This window comes from Cyprinodon variegatus, unplaced genomic scaffold (assembly GCF_000732505.1).
Source record: "Cyprinodon variegatus isolate N-32 unplaced genomic scaffold, C_variegatus-1.0 Scaffold1005, whole genome shotgun sequence".
NCBI lineage: Eukaryota > Metazoa > Chordata > Actinopteri > Cyprinodontiformes > Cyprinodontidae > Cyprinodon > Cyprinodon variegatus.
The window spans coordinates 141277-158204 of record NW_015151458.1 but is presented as its reverse complement, the minus strand read 5'-3'; the positions used below and the strand labels follow the sequence as shown (position 1 = coordinate 158204).

The following is a 16928-nucleotide window of genomic DNA, read 5'->3' as shown; positions in this document are numbered from 1 at the left end:
ATGTTTACATAAGGCCGTCCTACATGCTCGTCCCATTGGCTATCTTTTTCTGCACATGCACACTATCAGTCATATATATGTGTGGTGAGCTACGGTTGAATACAGACATTGAAGCTCACCTATCTCCCTGTGGTTCTTGAAAATGGCCGTAGGTCGAAAGAGAAAATTTTTCTACGAAGTGTATGAGAAGAAAAGAAAGGCCTCAGAAGAGACAGATTTATCCTGGAATGCTTTGCACAGTATTATTTTACACTGCTGTGCATTTGTTGCACAGTAGTGTAAAAATGAAAAAGATGTTTGTTCTCTTGATTTAGAAGATGTCATACTCTTCTTCCATCCACAGCAGAACAGGCCTGTTCCTGTTTAATATTGATGAGCCTGATTCAAGAGAGCTTTTAATCAGTTCATCTAACACAGCATTTTCACAGAAGGCCCTCTGTAAAACACCTGGTGCCTCATAATACTTCAGATGAGCATCAGAGTGAAGACTTACCATGATATCCAACACTGCTGCACAATGAAACATGCATAAATGCTAAAAACACTTGAGCAATGTTTCATTTTAATGACAAAACTGAGTTGTTTTTTTAACCTGAAATCTTTCAGAGACAACTACACTCTGCAGATTAACCCCAACTCCGGTTTGTGTAATGAAGACCACCTGTCTTACTTCAAGTTTATTGGTCGGGTGGCTGGCATGGCGGTGTTTCACGGCAAACTACTTGATGGTAGGTATTTAAAGCTGAAACTTGGTTAAATAAAAATAAACTTCTGCAGCTTTAATAACAACGGGAGATTTTTGTTTATCTTTCTTAAGCATTCTTCATTCGGCCTTTCTACAAAATGATGCTGCAGAAGCCCATCACACTGCAGGACATGGAGTCTGTTGTGAGTGTCAACACATTTATTGAGGATTTAGGAATTGAGAATCATCTGGAACATTTTAGGCACTTTAAACTGCAATCTTTTTTTTTTCTTATTTAGGACAGTGAGTACTTTAACTCCCTAAAGTGGATTTTGGAGAACGACCCAGAAGACCTGGACTTGAGGTTCACCATTGATGAGGAGCTGTTTGGAGAGGTGTGCCTGACATCTTAAACGTCTTTCTCCACACATTTAATATGAGATGTGTCTCATGATGAATGATATACATCACTCTGCTGCCTTTACAGACTCACCAGCATGACCTAAAACCAGATGGCTCAGAGATTGTTGTCACCAATGAAAACAAGGACGAATATATCGAGTAAGGAGCAACATCACTCAACTAGATTATCTTTCAAGAGCTTAGCTGGGACTCTTAAATAATGTCCTGTTTTTTGTTTGCCAGCCTGGTGATGCAGTGGAGATTTGTGAACAGAATCCGGAAACAGATGACAGCTTTCAAAGATGTAAATTTGTTTGATTCTAAAGTGATAAAGTCATTGAAAATGAATAGAGAATAAGACTGCTAATTTGTTTCAGGGATTCTTTGAGCTCATACCAAAGGATCTGATCAAGATCTTCGATGAGAATGAGCTTGAGGTGAGTGTTCTCTTTGAGATGTTAAAAGATTAAAGTAATTTCTCCGTAAACATGAATTTTAATCTGCATGCCTTTATTTATTCCCACAGCTGCTCATGTGTGGGCTTGGAGATGTGGATGTGAATGATTGGAGGCAGAACACCAAGTACAAAGGTGGTTACTGTGGTGACCACGTAGTTATCCAGTGGTTTTGGAAAGTAAGACAGTTTTTCTTACCTTAAGCTGAGATGTATACAGTTCCACAGGTTCCCCTCAGTTTGGCTGTAAGGGAAAACACTTTCAAATTAATTTTGTTACCCTAATATCATTGTTTTGTGCTGTATAGACTGTATTACTGATGGATGCAGAAAAGAGAATCCGGCTCCTACAATTTGTGACAGGAACATCCAGAGTCCCAATGAATGGCTTTGCTGAGCTCTATGGTGAGTTAAAAAATTTGATTTCCCCCATTTCACTTAGGAAGGAACATCTTATACAAATAAATGTCTTACCTTTTTTAAACTTTAAAATCCTTTACATATTTTTCTTCTGCTGAAGGTTTGTTGTTGTTTTTTTATTTCTGAGTTGATTTCAGTAAATACATGTTTTTTTTTTTTTTTTCTGGCTTTATTTTTCAGGGTCTAATGGACCACAGCTGTTTACCATTGAGCAATGGGGCACGAGTGATAAACTTCCCAGGGCCCACACATGGTAAGCACTTTACTTCTCTAAAATAAAACACATTGTTTCCATTAAAAGTCTGCCCCTCTTTTAAAAACCACCTGTAGATCTAAATATGTTCTTGTTAATTAGCAATGGAGGCAACTTTACTGCAATCAGCTGAAAATTTGAAGTCTTTTGCAGGACTTTTTTATTCAGATGTAAAGGCTCAGCTTGTTGTGCTAATAAAAGCAAAGGAACCTGCCATTACATGTCTTACTGCAAGTCTCTAGCTGAAGAGGATTTTACCCTCTTACACTTTCTCCAGATCCTTTAAATTTTTTTTTTTTTATTGTTTGTTTTTTAAGAAGATTGAACTATTTTTGCGTTGAGGTTCCTCTAATGGTGCGTTCACACCGGAGGCGGTGACAACGGGCAAGTTTGTGGATTCCCATAGTAGTCCTATACAAACTGCACGGTGAGAGCATTCCCTGTTCCGCCCTCACCTCCTGCTACTAGATAGTGGTGTTTTCAAGCAGCAGCACCCCATGGAGAGAGGGACTTGTCGTAGGCGAATCATTTTTTACTCAAAATGGAATACAGTGATAAATAATAACAAAGGTAGAAATAAGGAATGAGGTCTTTAGGTGGCTTTATAAAAAGCTTTTTTACTTTACTCCTAGTAGCACTGCTCGTCCTCACTCATCTCCAGCACTGAGCCCGGTCTATCATTGCCCAGTATCCCTGCTTTCTGTAGTAGTAGATTTACAAGGAAGTCGCTGCATCTGTATGAATCAAAATTAACTCTTTTGGGGCTTTTCCAAAATATGATGGTCTCCTAAGGAGATTCAAATGTTGTTCATAAGGAGCAATTTAGCAGTAGGCCGTGATGTTAAGTCTCACCTGTGCTTTTATTGTTAAATACCAACAGCAAGACCTTGACAGGAAATGACATGGGGTTGCCAGGGGTAACGGTTAGTCCAAATCATTTAACAAATGACCATTTTAAACTCACAAACCTGCTCTAATGAAGCAATAACCATTTAGTCTACTTGATACGTTTTTTTCACGTTAGTGGAGTGTCAGCTTAGCGCAGCTTAAGCTCCTCGTATTTGATGATGCAGTCCAGGGTGTTAACACAGTGCATCTGAAATGCCGAGCGGTGAACTACCTGCGGGGCTCACGGAAATCACCGCCTTTACCGCCTACTGTGTGAACGCTTCATTAGGCCTTTCTGCTTCCGCTGTCCATTACTCCTTTTGTGATGAGATATCCTGGTCTTGTCATGGCGACAATGTCAACAATTGAATGTAGCTTTCCCCGAACAGCCCACGCTGTTTATTTGTCCAGTCCTAATGTTTGAACTCTCTCTCTGATTAATTTGATTTATTTGTAGCTTGCCAGTGCCCTAGTTCTCATAAACACAAATTATTTTATAGTTGGATAGTAATCAACGCCTCTCATAGATGGAGGAATTAACTGATCACCATGTTTAAAATTGCACAAGTAGTTTGCCTGATTTAAGAACTTAAAGAAAAGGTGCCAAGTATTGAGTTTCAAATTTAATAAAAGGTCCGGTAAGCTTTAATAAAGGTATCAGTTTTCATTGACGCTAAGATAAATACACCTAACTCTTGAAAAGTAATCCTGCACAAAGGTATATAAGGGATACAACAGATAAGGGGATCAAACATTTATTTGTTATAATGATATAATTTTGGGACTTTGAGCTGGTTCTTGGCTTGTGGAAAACTAAACTGTTATTTTTGTACTACTGGCTAAGAATTGCCTCAAAACCGACACCGGTTAAGGTCTAGAACTGTGTTGGTGGATCTAGCTATCCTGAATTCTGCTAGCTGCATACAGACTTAGAATAGAATACAATGAAAATGGTTTATTGATTCAGGGGAATATTTATTGTACTGATTGTAAGTCATTTATCGCCATGACCCAGTCAAAGGTCCTATACTGCTTTGCAGAACAATGCACTGCAGTAATAACTCATGGCTTCTTAGCTTCAGAGGTTGTGAGTTTGGTTTGGTTTTAAATGCATTTCAAGTACGCTTTTTCCCTTGCTCAAATTTTTCCGTATATTTTTCTCAATACTCACTGAGTAACTGACCTTCAGTGGCTTATCCACCTTATGAAGAATAAGTTAAATAGTTTTCTAGACAACTGCAGATACAACCTCACATTTAAAAAACCCTGATTATTTTCCTTCCATCTCCTAAAGCTTCAACCGCCTGGATCTTCCACCTTACGAGTCCTTCGAGGAGTTAAGGGAGAAGCTCAACATCGCTATTGAGAACGCGCAAGGCTTCGATGGGGTAGATTGAAGAGCGTGTCTGGACAAGGGGAGCTGACATTGCTGCAGTCAGAATGGAGCCGATGAGGATCTGAGCCTGCCAGCTGTGTGAGAGATGAGGAGAAAACCACATGGCCATCCCTTGGTCCACTGCTGGAGCACACAGGAAGAAAAAAAGTGACGGATATTTCTATATCCACATCCTTTAAAGTTTACAAATCATATCTTTTTTTTATATGGAGTCGCTCAGAGGTGTATGTATTTACTTGTATTTGTTCTGCTTTAATGCTCCGTTGTGTTAGAGGTTGATTATTGTTAGCTTATATGAATAAATACTGTGAATGTGATCTTGGAGACGAGCTATAAATTCATGCCTTGCTCAATGAAGATGTCTCAGGCTTTGGTTTGGAATATTACATCAGCATCCTGCTTTAGGAAAGGGATCTGACTATAAAATACATTAAAAAATCACATAAAGTTATCAAACATTCTCCTACCAGAGGGAAATATGTACCTGGAGAAATTTTCTCATTCTTCTGCTTAACTCTATCCAAAGATACGTGGGAGTCTTTCTGCTTTAGGACAACGAATGAGTAAAAAGCTGTTTGTTTTTAGATGTTTTCCAAAGCATGTTAATCGGTCACTGCCAGCTGTAAGGATAAACTCCTCAATAGACAAAATCAAATTCAGCATTTTTTTTACTTTAAATGCTCTACTTTCTAGATAAAAAAAAATAAAACAATGTAAAACATAGTAGAAAAAAATTCATCAGAAATTATTCCTAATTCTTAAAATATATCTACCGCTGTTTTGCTTTTTTTTTTTTTTTTTTAGAAATGCTTTATTTAAAAAAAAAAAAAAATCTTGACTTGCGTCTTTTCTTGACCACTTGACATCCTGGTCTTTTCATAGAGAAAAGGAAAGTTATATAAGGATACTTTCTTTTCTGTATACATTTTTCATTCCAATATTTCAGATGGGTGGATGCATGGACCTTAATGCCATCTATAGCTGACATGGTTACATACACATTTGAGCGATATCATTTAATCTTAATGTGTAAAATACAATATTAAGGTAGCAATGTACCGATACCTGGACCAGTAGAAAGCTTCAGTAGCTGAACTGTATCTATGTATTATCTGTGTAGTCCACAACAGACAAGAAGTGACTACATACAGTATTGGATTGTGCTCAAATACTATGCACTATTGTATATATCGATGTAAGCCAAGCATCTCTTAATTTCTGAGTCGCTCACATGTTGCATAAATGTAATGTACATGCAGATATACCTGTGCCTTCTATATGTGGTTTTAGAATCCTGTAAACTTTGTCGTTTAAACTCTGATCGCATAAAAAGAATCTATGTAAATTAATTTTCGATCTCTGGGTGGTGGCTTGTCATTAAGCTTTTGCAAGCTGGCCTTAAAATGTTAGATCATTTTTACTGGATTTCTATCTTGAGATATCATTGTTTAATCTGAAACTCGTTAGGGTTTCTGATTGCAGCTCTGTGCTCTGTTTTTTAGAGTGCATCTTCAACATTTTTTTTGTACATATTGTTTATTGTGATAGCGAGAACTAATTTGTAATATCTTTGTGTGAGCCGCCTGTGCCTGAGCAGTAGTTTTAACATTTTCTGACTGGTGAAATGTGTTTACACTAACTGCCATGTTTACAGACCAGTGAGGTGGAAGATGATGTGGCCTTCGACATTTTCTTGCTCCTGCTTTTTTAATGTTAAGCACTTTGTTGATATTCAAGAGTCTTACTTCTAAACAGAATCTTTGCCAAACTATTGCTTGCAGACTGTTTATATAACCCACAATCCTTTGCTTCATGTGCACATGTTTGAATGTTTACATGTGAACCTTGCTTAAAATAAGCACTTTCTCTTCTTTCACATTCATTTTTAAGAGAAACACCAAGGCCTTCATTTTCTTCATATCGATTCTAAATGTGTTATCTTATCTAAAAGGAGTTTGTGTGTATGTATCATCATCACCCACTAGCAACAACAACCCTTTCTGTTATCAGGTTTTAGTATTTTACTGAGGTGCATTACAGCAATACTGTATGCAGTTTAAAAGTGCCGAATTATCATTAATTTTAACTGCCTATGCCACATCTATAGACTGAATAAGATTGCATAATAAACTCATAAAAACCTGGAATAAAAGTCTAGCAGTTCTCTGCTTATTTCTACATTACTTGTTTTTATACTGATCATCAGGTATCAATATTCTATAAGGTTGACATGATTTCCCCCATTAGTATAAACTCATATTTTAATATCTGTTGGGGGGTTTTCGGTGATTTACCTACAAGTAATTTCAGGAAGTACCAATGGGGGCTAAAGATGCATGCTCAAAATTAAAACATACCAGCTTAAATATTTATATATCGATTGCTTCTGGTTTTGCTTTTATTTTTCTTAAATGTTTTATCTCACTCAAAGTGGTATGTCTGTGAAAAGAATTACAAAACAATTTGCAGGCTTTGGGTCTCCAGTGAATCATAAAAATGTTATTCAAAGAAAACACAGATCGATAGAGGCTATATAAGAATTTATGTAAGAATATTCTCTGAAACATATTTTTTTTACCTATTTTTTTCTTTTTAATATAACTTTAAAAAGTTGCAGCAATTTTCTCTTATCCTCCTTCTTGTTAAATAAAATAAGCAATTTCATATTGTTGCAGATTTATGTATTGATCAGCAGAGGGAGTGCAAACTCATTTTCTTGAGGGTCTCAGAACCTCCAGCCACTCACTTAATGGTGGTAGGGTCATGGGGAGACTGGCTCCATTGGTTAGTAGTTTGTAGGTCCATTGATTGCACTGCAGATATATTCACTCATATTTTTAGAGATTTATATTTTTTGGTTTCAACTGACCACCTTTGAACAAATGTTACCCAATATTAAATTTTTACTGCTCAATAAAAACAAGATTTTTTTTTTTTCTGTCTAACATTACTGCTGGAAATGGCTGCAGACCTTTGTGACTCTGAAGAGCTTTAGGTTGCTCTAAAAATGTATGTGCTTTTTCTCTAGAAGCACTTTAAAGAGAAGCAACACCAACATTTCTGTCACTGAAAACGTTGGCAAGTTTCATCTATAGAGCCACTTTCTTATTGTTTCCTACAACCTCCCTTATCATTGCACTAAAGTCCCTTCCCCTTCTTGGGGGTCAGTGAAAAGGTCACACACACAATTCAGGCCAGCCTTTCGGACACTTCTGGGGGTCAGTGGGGATGGGTGTGTGTTTTGTGGCACTAGGACACAGTTCTCACCCAGTGGCAGATGGTCCTGGGAAAACCTGGTTTCTTTTAACCCACATCCTCACAGAAAATGCAAAACCTGATCATGACTGATACGACATTGATCTGGCTGCAGCAGAGCCTGACCTGAGCTTACAGGCTCCCTCAGCCTCCCTCCACCCACTGAATGTGTCGTATTGGCAGGTCCCCATACTGAAGTCTTGATTAATTGATCACACGGGGGAGATCCCGAGCTCATACTTTTTAACGTTATGTAAGAGATGGGATGAGGGGTGTTTGCACACACTATGTTTGGTCTTTAGCTGGTATAAGCTTGTATATGAGGCATTTCAAATCAGAATCAGAATCAGAAATACTTTAATAATCCCAGAGGGAAATAAATAAGACATCCCATTAAACATGTTATTGTTTGGTTAAACTTATTAAGATGTTATGCCAGATAGATAGATAGATAGATAGATAGATAGATAGATAGATAGATAGATAGATAGATAGATAGATAGATAGATAGATAGATAGATAGGCCTTCAAAAATATTCTGAGGGACCTCTTAGTCATCCCAGCTGGATGATGGTGCTGAATAAAGCTGAACACATGGAGGGGGGGTGAACCATCAGGGGCGCTTGTGGGGGTTTAAATTCAGTTCTCAATAAATGACAAGCAGTGGATCAATACTGCTACTGACACAGCAGCTGTCATGCTCTCATCAATGCTTTCTAGTAATTGCAGGTCACACTTTCAGGGGAAAAACTTATTTTCATTTACATTTTTTTCTCACGGTCTGCAAAGACCATTTGGTGTGCAGTTTGACTCTGATTCCTGATAGATCCGCTCTAATCAATACGACTCGGCTGTGTTGATGAGGGAAAGTGGAGGGTTCCTGATGGGTTAAAAGAGGGAAAAAGAGAAGGCATAGTTGTGTGGGTGCAATTGGGAACTTTTTTTATTATCCAGTCAGTCAGGTAGATCTTATGTATAAATAAGGCACATTTTATTTTAGATAGGATCGGAACTTGGTAGCTCATTATAATTTGCCTTCCAGTTATGACAACGCAACTACTTTACGTTTTTTAGTCTCCCTGCAATAATAAAAAAAGATACACATTTGTCAAAAGAATACAGCTTTTACACTGAAATATTGATATTGTAATAATAATTGTATTGTAAATAAATAAATAATACATATTAATTAATATTTTGCATTTAAGATAAGAAAAAAAACACATCCAAATCCCCTCAAACAGAACAGTTTTAGTTTCACATGGTTTAAATTCAGTAACTTCTTTAGGTAAGCTTTTATAATCTAATTATTAATCATTTGTTGAAAAAAAAAAATGCACAATACATCTTTTACACTGAAATATTAATATTTTAATAATAACGAAATGGATGGTTATAATGAGAATCATTGGCTTAGTAAAACACACTGAGACTATCTTATTTTAATGAATGATTTTACTGTGAAATTGGGCTGTGTGGGTCTGATTGGTGCTGCAGTGCAGGTGTCCTGCCATCGGGTGGCGCTGAAGCACAGGCTGCTCGATGACCCTGAGGGAGGAGGGAGGGAGGGGGACTGCTGCCTCCGTCCAGCCCAGAGGAGGGAAACTGACCCTCTGCATCTCTGTCCACTAGTCCAGCTCCTCAGTAGAAGTGCGGCTCATGTAGAGGAATCAATCATGAGAGAGTAGCTAGCATGTCTTGGAAACTATTGTAAATGGCTCCTCTAAAAAGGAAATTATTCCAGCGTTTGCTGCTCTTTGCTATTTTTCTTCCAATCTCAGGTAAGAAAAATCATTTATGTGTAATGTGGTTGTTAAAGCAGGTAAAGCAGAGCAGGAGTTCATCTGTTCGGCTTTAGCTGACAGTGGAGAGCTGTAACCGTTAAACTTTAAAAGCTAATGGTTGGCTATAACTTAATGAGGTGCAAAAAATTAGACACCATAACTTTTAACTTGGTTTTAAAAACTAGTGGCGGTTTTTTTCCTAATGAAAAATAATGAATTTCAGAAATGACACTATCTTAAAGAACTCAAAAATATTTCTTATTATCAGTGAATAAGTAATGATAATTATTCTGATTTATCAACTTGTAAACTCTTGTTTTAGGATTTTTTTCATGATTTCTTAAAAGTGAGTTGCCAGGAAGCCTAGTTTTATAAGTGAGTTGAACTCAAGCTGTTTTTATTATTTGTACTTAGCCACTTTCTTTTCTCACTACTTTTTTAAAAGCCCTTCTAAAGGGAAAATGGATGACAAGAGGCAGGAAATAAACACATTATTTCCACAGCTTATTGAAATGATAGACATTTACATAGAATATGCATTTCCAGAGTTTTTTTTTCTTTAAGTAAACTTATTTTAACAACAGCTTTGGTCTATAGGTAGTGATATGGTGGATATTGACATGCTGATATGCATCTGATGTGGGAAATAAACTGGTTTAAAGTCTATCCACTGCTTCACATACATTGCTGATGCAGAGCATGAAGGAAATATCAGATACTGCACCCAAGCATTGCAATACTGTACAAACTGATATTGTTAACATTTGCAATCCAATATATTCTGCAGCTCACGCTTTTAGAGCAGTGTTCACTTTGTTTGTGGTATGGCTAAAACATTTGATCGGATTAATCCTGAATAATTGGTTATCGAAATAATCATCAACTAGTTTAGTAATTGATTAAACGTTAACAGAAGTATAGACTCTAAAACATGCTTTTAGCTGACAGAGAAACCCAGTAAGAGCACTAACTATACCAATATTGTAAATAAATATATAATACATATTGATTATTATTTTGCATTTAAGATAAAAAAAAAAAATAAAATACATCCAAATCCCCTCAAGCAGAACAAATTTACTTTCATATGGTTTAAATTCAGTAAAAAAAAATCTTCTTTAAGTAACCTTTTAATATCTTATTATCAATCATTCATTGAAAAAATAATCAGCAGATTAATCATTTGGCAAAATGATTGAATTACTTAGTTTCCACTAAGTAATTCATCTACATCTAGAAAGCCAAATAATTTTTGCATATATATTTTTCCTCATCATTAATATATAACCATAAAATCTATTGCTAAAATTTAAAGTGGGACAACTGTATTCATTTAGCACCTTTCACTGATAAAACACAGAGATCAATAAATACTGAATAGAAACATCATGATAACAGCCTAGACTGATAACATCACAAAGTATGTGTTACCCCCACCCCTATACCAGTGTCGTTATACTTAGTGGTTTAAATATGCCTCTTAAGAGAGGGGACACTCCTTATAGAAGCTAATGCATCATCATCTCCCACTGATTTCTGTTTCATCTATCACCTGACATGTGCAAGTTGAATTATTTATTTTGGGTGAGCTGCAATTTGCTGATATTGAAGCAGGTCTTATCCTCTTGCAAAATGTTTCCAAAACCAGCCACTGTATTGCTCTCAATGTTTTATTTCATTTGAGAACACTACCTCATATGCACTTAAACCCAGTTTGAATTATTTCATGGGTGTTGTTTTATCCCTTTTAATAAAATAAGACTGACTGGAACATTAAAGGTACACTGTTACCTTATGACTTAATCGGTTTTTGTCAAAATTGGAAGGTTCGAATTTTTGGAGGATCAGTGATCAGCCAGAAAACTAGAACCAGTGCACCCCTAGTGGTCAGCTCTAAATGTTAGTAGGAAGGGTGAAAAACATAAATCATTAAGCTGGGTTTTTTTTTTGGGGGGGGGGGATATTTAAATAATTTTAAACACAGAAAGGCCATGCTTAATGGATCTTTGTTTTTCATGTTGAAACATGGATATTTAACAGTGATACCCAGCTCAACCTTTTGCAGCAACATTAACTAGATATTGTAATAGGCAACATCTAGTTTGTGCCATTAATTGTTTCTAAAAATTCCCTTACTCCGAAAAAACATTCAGGACATCATACCCTTTAGAAGCACAGGGTCATGCACAAACCTAAAACACATTTACATAATATTTATGCACAGTGAAATACTGTAGTGTCAAATGTAACATGGTCTGTTTCTTATTGGCCTTGCAAAGTTAATGTCACATGACAAAACAAAGTCTAAAGTCTTTTTTCGTTATGCTTAATCAATGTTTGCATGTGAACTAAATGGGCCCGCAGGATCATTTGTTTAACATCCAGCCGTTGAATTTATAGCTTGAGGTAAATGGAGCAGAAATACTATATGTTGCTGCTGTAATGAACAAAAGGCCTGCAGTTGGCAGATCTCTACCCTTTAGAATGTAAAATATAAAAGAGGGACAACTCGTTTTTCTATCCAGTTTCACTGATAATACCTCCTTAAAGTTTAGCATAACAAAGCTATTTGATGTTTAATTGTTGTTTTGTAATCCACAGATCATTTCTGATGATCTAAACCTTTCCCTTTTCTTCTTTTTCACAGGTGTTTTAAGCTTTAGTGAGTTATTTTTCGTCAAGGAGCCCCATGATGTCACTATCATGCGGAAAGAAGCGGTTATTTTGGACTGCCAGGCACGTGGAGAGGCACCAATTGACGTTAGATGGCTCAGGAATGGAGCCAGAATAGTGGAAAACGAAAGGGTGTACCTGCTCTCCAATGGCTCCCTTTTTATTTCTGAGGTGGAAAGCAGAAGAGGAGACAAATCAGATGAAGGGTGCTATCAGTGCCTTGCTCAGAACAAGTATGGAACAATCCTGAGCCAGAAAGCCCATCTTACAATCGCAAGTGAGTATGAGAAATGCGTGAAAAAAATTTGCTTTAAACCCATTTAAAGTACAAATATCAGGGTTACTCCACAGTCTTAAAAGGACGGAAAAAGAAATAGAAATTCATTTTCAGCCTTTAAAGTCTGGATTTATTGACCAGCGTTTATTCCTTATGCATTCAATTTTTTGTTTTCCAGAAACGCACTGACACCATACATTTTTTTTTTATTCTGGTAAATTATATCTGGGAATTATTGGTGTTATTATACCAAGTCCATATTAAATAACTGGGATGAAGCTTACTGTTTACTTTAGGGGATATTATTAGGCAGCGATGATATTAATGCTCTAGAGTCACATGTCAACTTTAGGGAAGTTATTTGTAACTTGCTAATATTGATGAGCAATCTTAGATTTACCTTACAGGAAGTTGCAGAAACTCTGCACTGAATTAAGTGTGTTCTCAGTCATTTATCTGTTTGTGAATTTGCTACTCATAGCAGCATTGAGGAAGAGCAAAGTGTTCAAAGTGCAACAACTGTTGGATGGATTGGGGGGGGCGCACATTGGTGTGTTAATGAAGGGGAGGGAGATTTGAAAGGTTAGGAGCTGTCCAGGAAACTGGCCCTGCTACCCTAAAGAGCCGATGACCCTATTCACTGGCCTGGGCTTTCATGTTATTGCACCCTGCTCGCTAGAGGAATTGTTTCGCTTGGAATGCCTCCCCCACCAGCACTAGGAGAGTTACCGTCGTATTTTAAGGGGGTGGGGGGCAAACTTTTTACTTAGATAGTCCTCAGAGACCCTATGTCATTCCTACCTACAGCTTTGACCAATGCCTTCCCATTAGCTACTTTTTGACACTGGAATGCTTGTTTTAATATTGTTTGAATGGATGCAAATGGTTCAAATTAATTGTCTCATTAAATCATTTGTCTGCAAATGAGTTTCTTACAACTATCATGGTATAAAGAGAAGGATCACACAGGCTATTCTGAAACATTACTTTACAAAATACGGTCCTTGCTGCTGAAGAGTTTACACATTTTTATGAATTGATACTGTACTGGCCCTATATCCTGAAATAAAGTGGTAATAAAATGTTCTCCAGCCTTTTCCAGTTTGTTTTTGAGTCAACACTTAGACCTGCTAGAAGGTCTATCTGGAAGCTCATAAAATTTTCACATACCTGAGAAATGCTTAGTTGAAGGACGCAGCAACGGTGGGGGTTGAAAACACACACACACACAATGGTGAATTGTTGTTTCCCGGCATTCTGGGGGCTTTGCCCTGAGTGTCTAAATGACCAAACTTTATTGCAGGCCTTCCCAGGTCAGGAGGAATTGGAGGCTTTTGCACACAATTGTTTGCTGCTTCACCACTCCTCTGAAAGACTGAAAGGCTTTTCACTCTGGTTGTTTTTGTCCTCTCTGCCTCACATATTAACAAAAGAAAGGAGATTCTCTAGGGGCAATTGGTTGTCCTTAAATAGGTGGAAAGATAAGTTGCAGTGGGACATGTGCAAATTTTTTTTTTTTGTTAAAACAGGCAAAAAATTTTGTGTTTCTACTGTTTGTACACAGGACATCAATGTGCATTTTCTCTGATAACAGCCTTATTCATGGAAAGATTCAAAAACATCCCGCTATAATTTGTTGTGTATACGATGGTACCTGCATGCTACTCTGCTAGCAGATGCTACACTACACTGCCCTTTTTACAGTCTAAATAAGATGTTCAAACTTCTGGTCTTATATAGTAGTATCCATTCTAAATTTCCCAACTTTCCCTGATAGGCTCTTGGTTTCTCCTTGGCTAGTCCCCTACAATTCCTTTTTAAAAGTCTAAAATATTCTTTCTTTCATGATTTTAGGACATTAATTTTTAAAGAGAAGCGTTATCGCCTAGTCAGACTCTGTAATTCAGTGAAAGGGTGGTGTCAGAGTAAAAAAATATGCATACCTTGGAGAAGGCCAGTGGCTGGAAGTTGGAGGGATTTTGCTGCCATTCGGCTGGCTTTTGACTGGGAAGGGCCATTTTGAATGGCTGCTATTGTCATTAAATGTCTTTATAATTACATGTCCCAACACAACTTTTTCCTTTCTGATACGATGCTGATATTATAGCTTAGAGAAATGACCAATAGTGAGAATTGACCAATATGATATCAGCGCAAATTTAAGCTTTTATTACTTTAATGACTTGTTGTGTACTGTAGAATGTTAGAAAAGGCTAGATCAAGTGTCAATATTAAGACAGATAAAAACAGTGGACAAAAATACCTATGAAAACAACTGACCCATGTCATATTAACCAATGGGTTAAAGAAACTTTAAACAGAAGCATAGTGTTTCTATCAGCAGGCCAATATCACAAATTTTAGATGCTGACATAATCCGATAGTAGTTTTTTGGCTATATTTGCTATATTTTTAAATTTTGTAGTTTATGCAACCCTTTGGTTAACAATAATATTCTCAGCAATTCTATAGTATTTCACTGTCAAAGATAAGTAGGAAAAGTGTGTATGGTTTGTGCTGAAATTCTATTGGAGCAATATTGGTATCAGCCAGCACTTAAAAATGTGATATCGGTAACGTATCAGAAAGGAAAAAGTTGAATTGACACCCTTGGCATATCACGCATGGAGATACAATTTTTTGGGTTTTTTTGTTTTGTTTAATGGGTTGTTTTTAGCCTGAAAGGTCTAATAATATGTTTAGAAGTTGATTAGCAGTAAATGACCACTAGTTATTTAGAACAAATGAGAAGATTGTGATCCACATGCTTTAGTGCCCAGAGGCTCTGCGTATAAACGGATGTGAGGACATGTGTGCAGCTCAGCGGTGACTTTCCTGACATGGTTTATTGGGCTGTGGGAGCTTTTTAACCCTTTACACATAATTCGAAGCCCCTGGCTGTCATTTGAGGAAGACAGTGTTGATAGAGGGTAACCTTAAACATTGGGTCATAGAGCTCAAAGGTGGGCTGGGATTTGGCCTTGATGAGAAGGAATGTGACACCTGAGCTTCGCTATGTGACGTTTGTCAACAGGCTTCAGATTGATGAGGATCTTCAATGAGAGAATGCCCACTTAAGTTGGCTTCCCATTTTATTTGGTCACTTGCAACATGTGACCAAAACCACACAAAGCGAGAAAAAAAAAGGACGTCAGATTTCTTTTAGCAATAACTTTCTAACTATTACAAATATTAGCACCATATATGTCATCAACATGAACTGCATCAAGGTGTTGAACGATCCAGCTGGTGGTGCACTAAATTAATAGTAATTCACCATCCTATTTTTACCAATTTCTTTTTTTTCACTCTGAGGACTTTAACTAATAAAAGGCAAAGCAGGTATTTTGACAGAGGTTGCCGTTTTGAGTTTAACTGAATGTGAAAAAAATTAGAATAACCTTATTTATATTTCAAAATGAGTATGCTCTACCGTTGGCTGATATTGGTAAACAAACGTGCCTTTGGTAGCTGTGGTTATGGATTAAAATTGATGTCTTCACTTTGTTTTGATGTATTTTATTGACTCAATAGCCAATAGGGGAGAAACTGGCTAATCAGTTGGTGCATCTCTAATCATAACTCCTCAGTTGAAGTGTTTTTTTACGGTCAACATGTTGGGGAGTTAAATATATCTGGGCAGAAGTGCTAACTCATATGGATATAATATGTTTTGTCAAGTGTACATCTGTGTGACCTGGAAGGTCAGATAAATAAGTGCTGCTATAGTAGAAACAGCATTGTATTTATGAGTGAAGTTACTGATTGCAGAGGTACACAGTGCTTAAAATGTAGGACATCATCTTTTCATCCTTTTTTGTTTGTTCTGCTTAATCCACTAACTGGTTTTACTGTTCTGTGAAAGGTTTGTGATTTCCTGTAGTTAAGATGTTTTATGCTTATTTTAGAGCAGGCTTTAAAAGAGTTACAGGCCACAGAGGAGCTGCTGCAGTTTATTTTTATCTCCCCAGTGTCTCCTATAGGATGTCATCTCAGGAACATTGCATTGGGCTGCTAAGGCATGCATCTGAGATGGGACAATTAGAAGCCCCTGATAAGTCAGAAGCAAACCCTGCACAGTTTGAACCTCGAGGTGAATGACGAAATGCCCCAAAGGGAGACAATTCAAAGGGAGGGATCTTGTTTTTCTCCTCCGCTGGAGACGAAAGGTTACCATGGTTCCCCTGAACGGCAGGCCCTGAGGTCAAAGGTTCCTTAAAGCTGGTAAATAGATGGAAGAAGGTCGGACTGAAATGGATATAATCCTAAATTCAATAGTGTTAGATTAGTATCCAACAGTATTCGCTGATGCTTGCGCTGGTTCTGCTTTTATTCGTATATTTCTCTCTTGCAGCACAGGTTTAAATATAGCTACAATTTAATGTGTTGTCCATAACATCGCAGTGGATGATAGTGTTTTGAAGCAGAGGCAGATGTACAG

General features: G+C 37.1%; 2 protein-coding genes across 6 annotated transcripts in view; both read left to right on the top strand.

The window, feature by feature from the left end:
- The window catches only part of nedd4 (neural precursor cell expressed, developmentally down-regulated 4, E3 ubiquitin protein ligase), a 34476-nt gene extending 29547 nt beyond the window's left edge, over nucleotides 1–4929 (top strand). For all 4 annotated transcript variants that reach the window (XM_015399361.1, XM_015399360.1, XM_015399359.1 and 1 more), the window contains 10 exons: nucleotides 607–728; nucleotides 818–888; nucleotides 985–1080; nucleotides 1173–1246; nucleotides 1331–1391; nucleotides 1465–1524; nucleotides 1614–1721; nucleotides 1850–1946; nucleotides 2142–2214; nucleotides 4397–4929. In XM_015399361.1, the coding sequence (XP_015254847.1) occupies nucleotides 607–728; nucleotides 818–888; nucleotides 985–1080; nucleotides 1173–1246; nucleotides 1331–1391; nucleotides 1465–1524; nucleotides 1614–1721; nucleotides 1850–1946; nucleotides 2142–2214; nucleotides 4397–4499 (865 nt within the window). In that variant the 3' untranslated portion in view covers nucleotides 4500–4929. The remainder of the gene's footprint in view (nucleotides 1–606; nucleotides 729–817; nucleotides 889–984; nucleotides 1081–1172; nucleotides 1247–1330; nucleotides 1392–1464; nucleotides 1525–1613; nucleotides 1722–1849; nucleotides 1947–2141; nucleotides 2215–4396) is intronic.
- Nucleotides 4930–9391: 4462 nt separating this feature from the next.
- prtg (protogenin) overlaps nucleotides 9392–16928 on the top strand; it is a 28701-nt gene continuing 21164 nt past the window's right edge. For both annotated transcript variants that reach the window (XM_015399371.1, XM_015399370.1), the window contains exons 1-2: nucleotides 9392–9534; nucleotides 12185–12487. In XM_015399371.1, coding sequence (XP_015254857.1) covers nucleotides 9468–9534; nucleotides 12185–12487 — 370 coding nt within the window. In that variant the 5' untranslated portion in view covers nucleotides 9392–9467. The remainder of the gene's footprint in view (nucleotides 9535–12184; nucleotides 12488–16928) is intronic.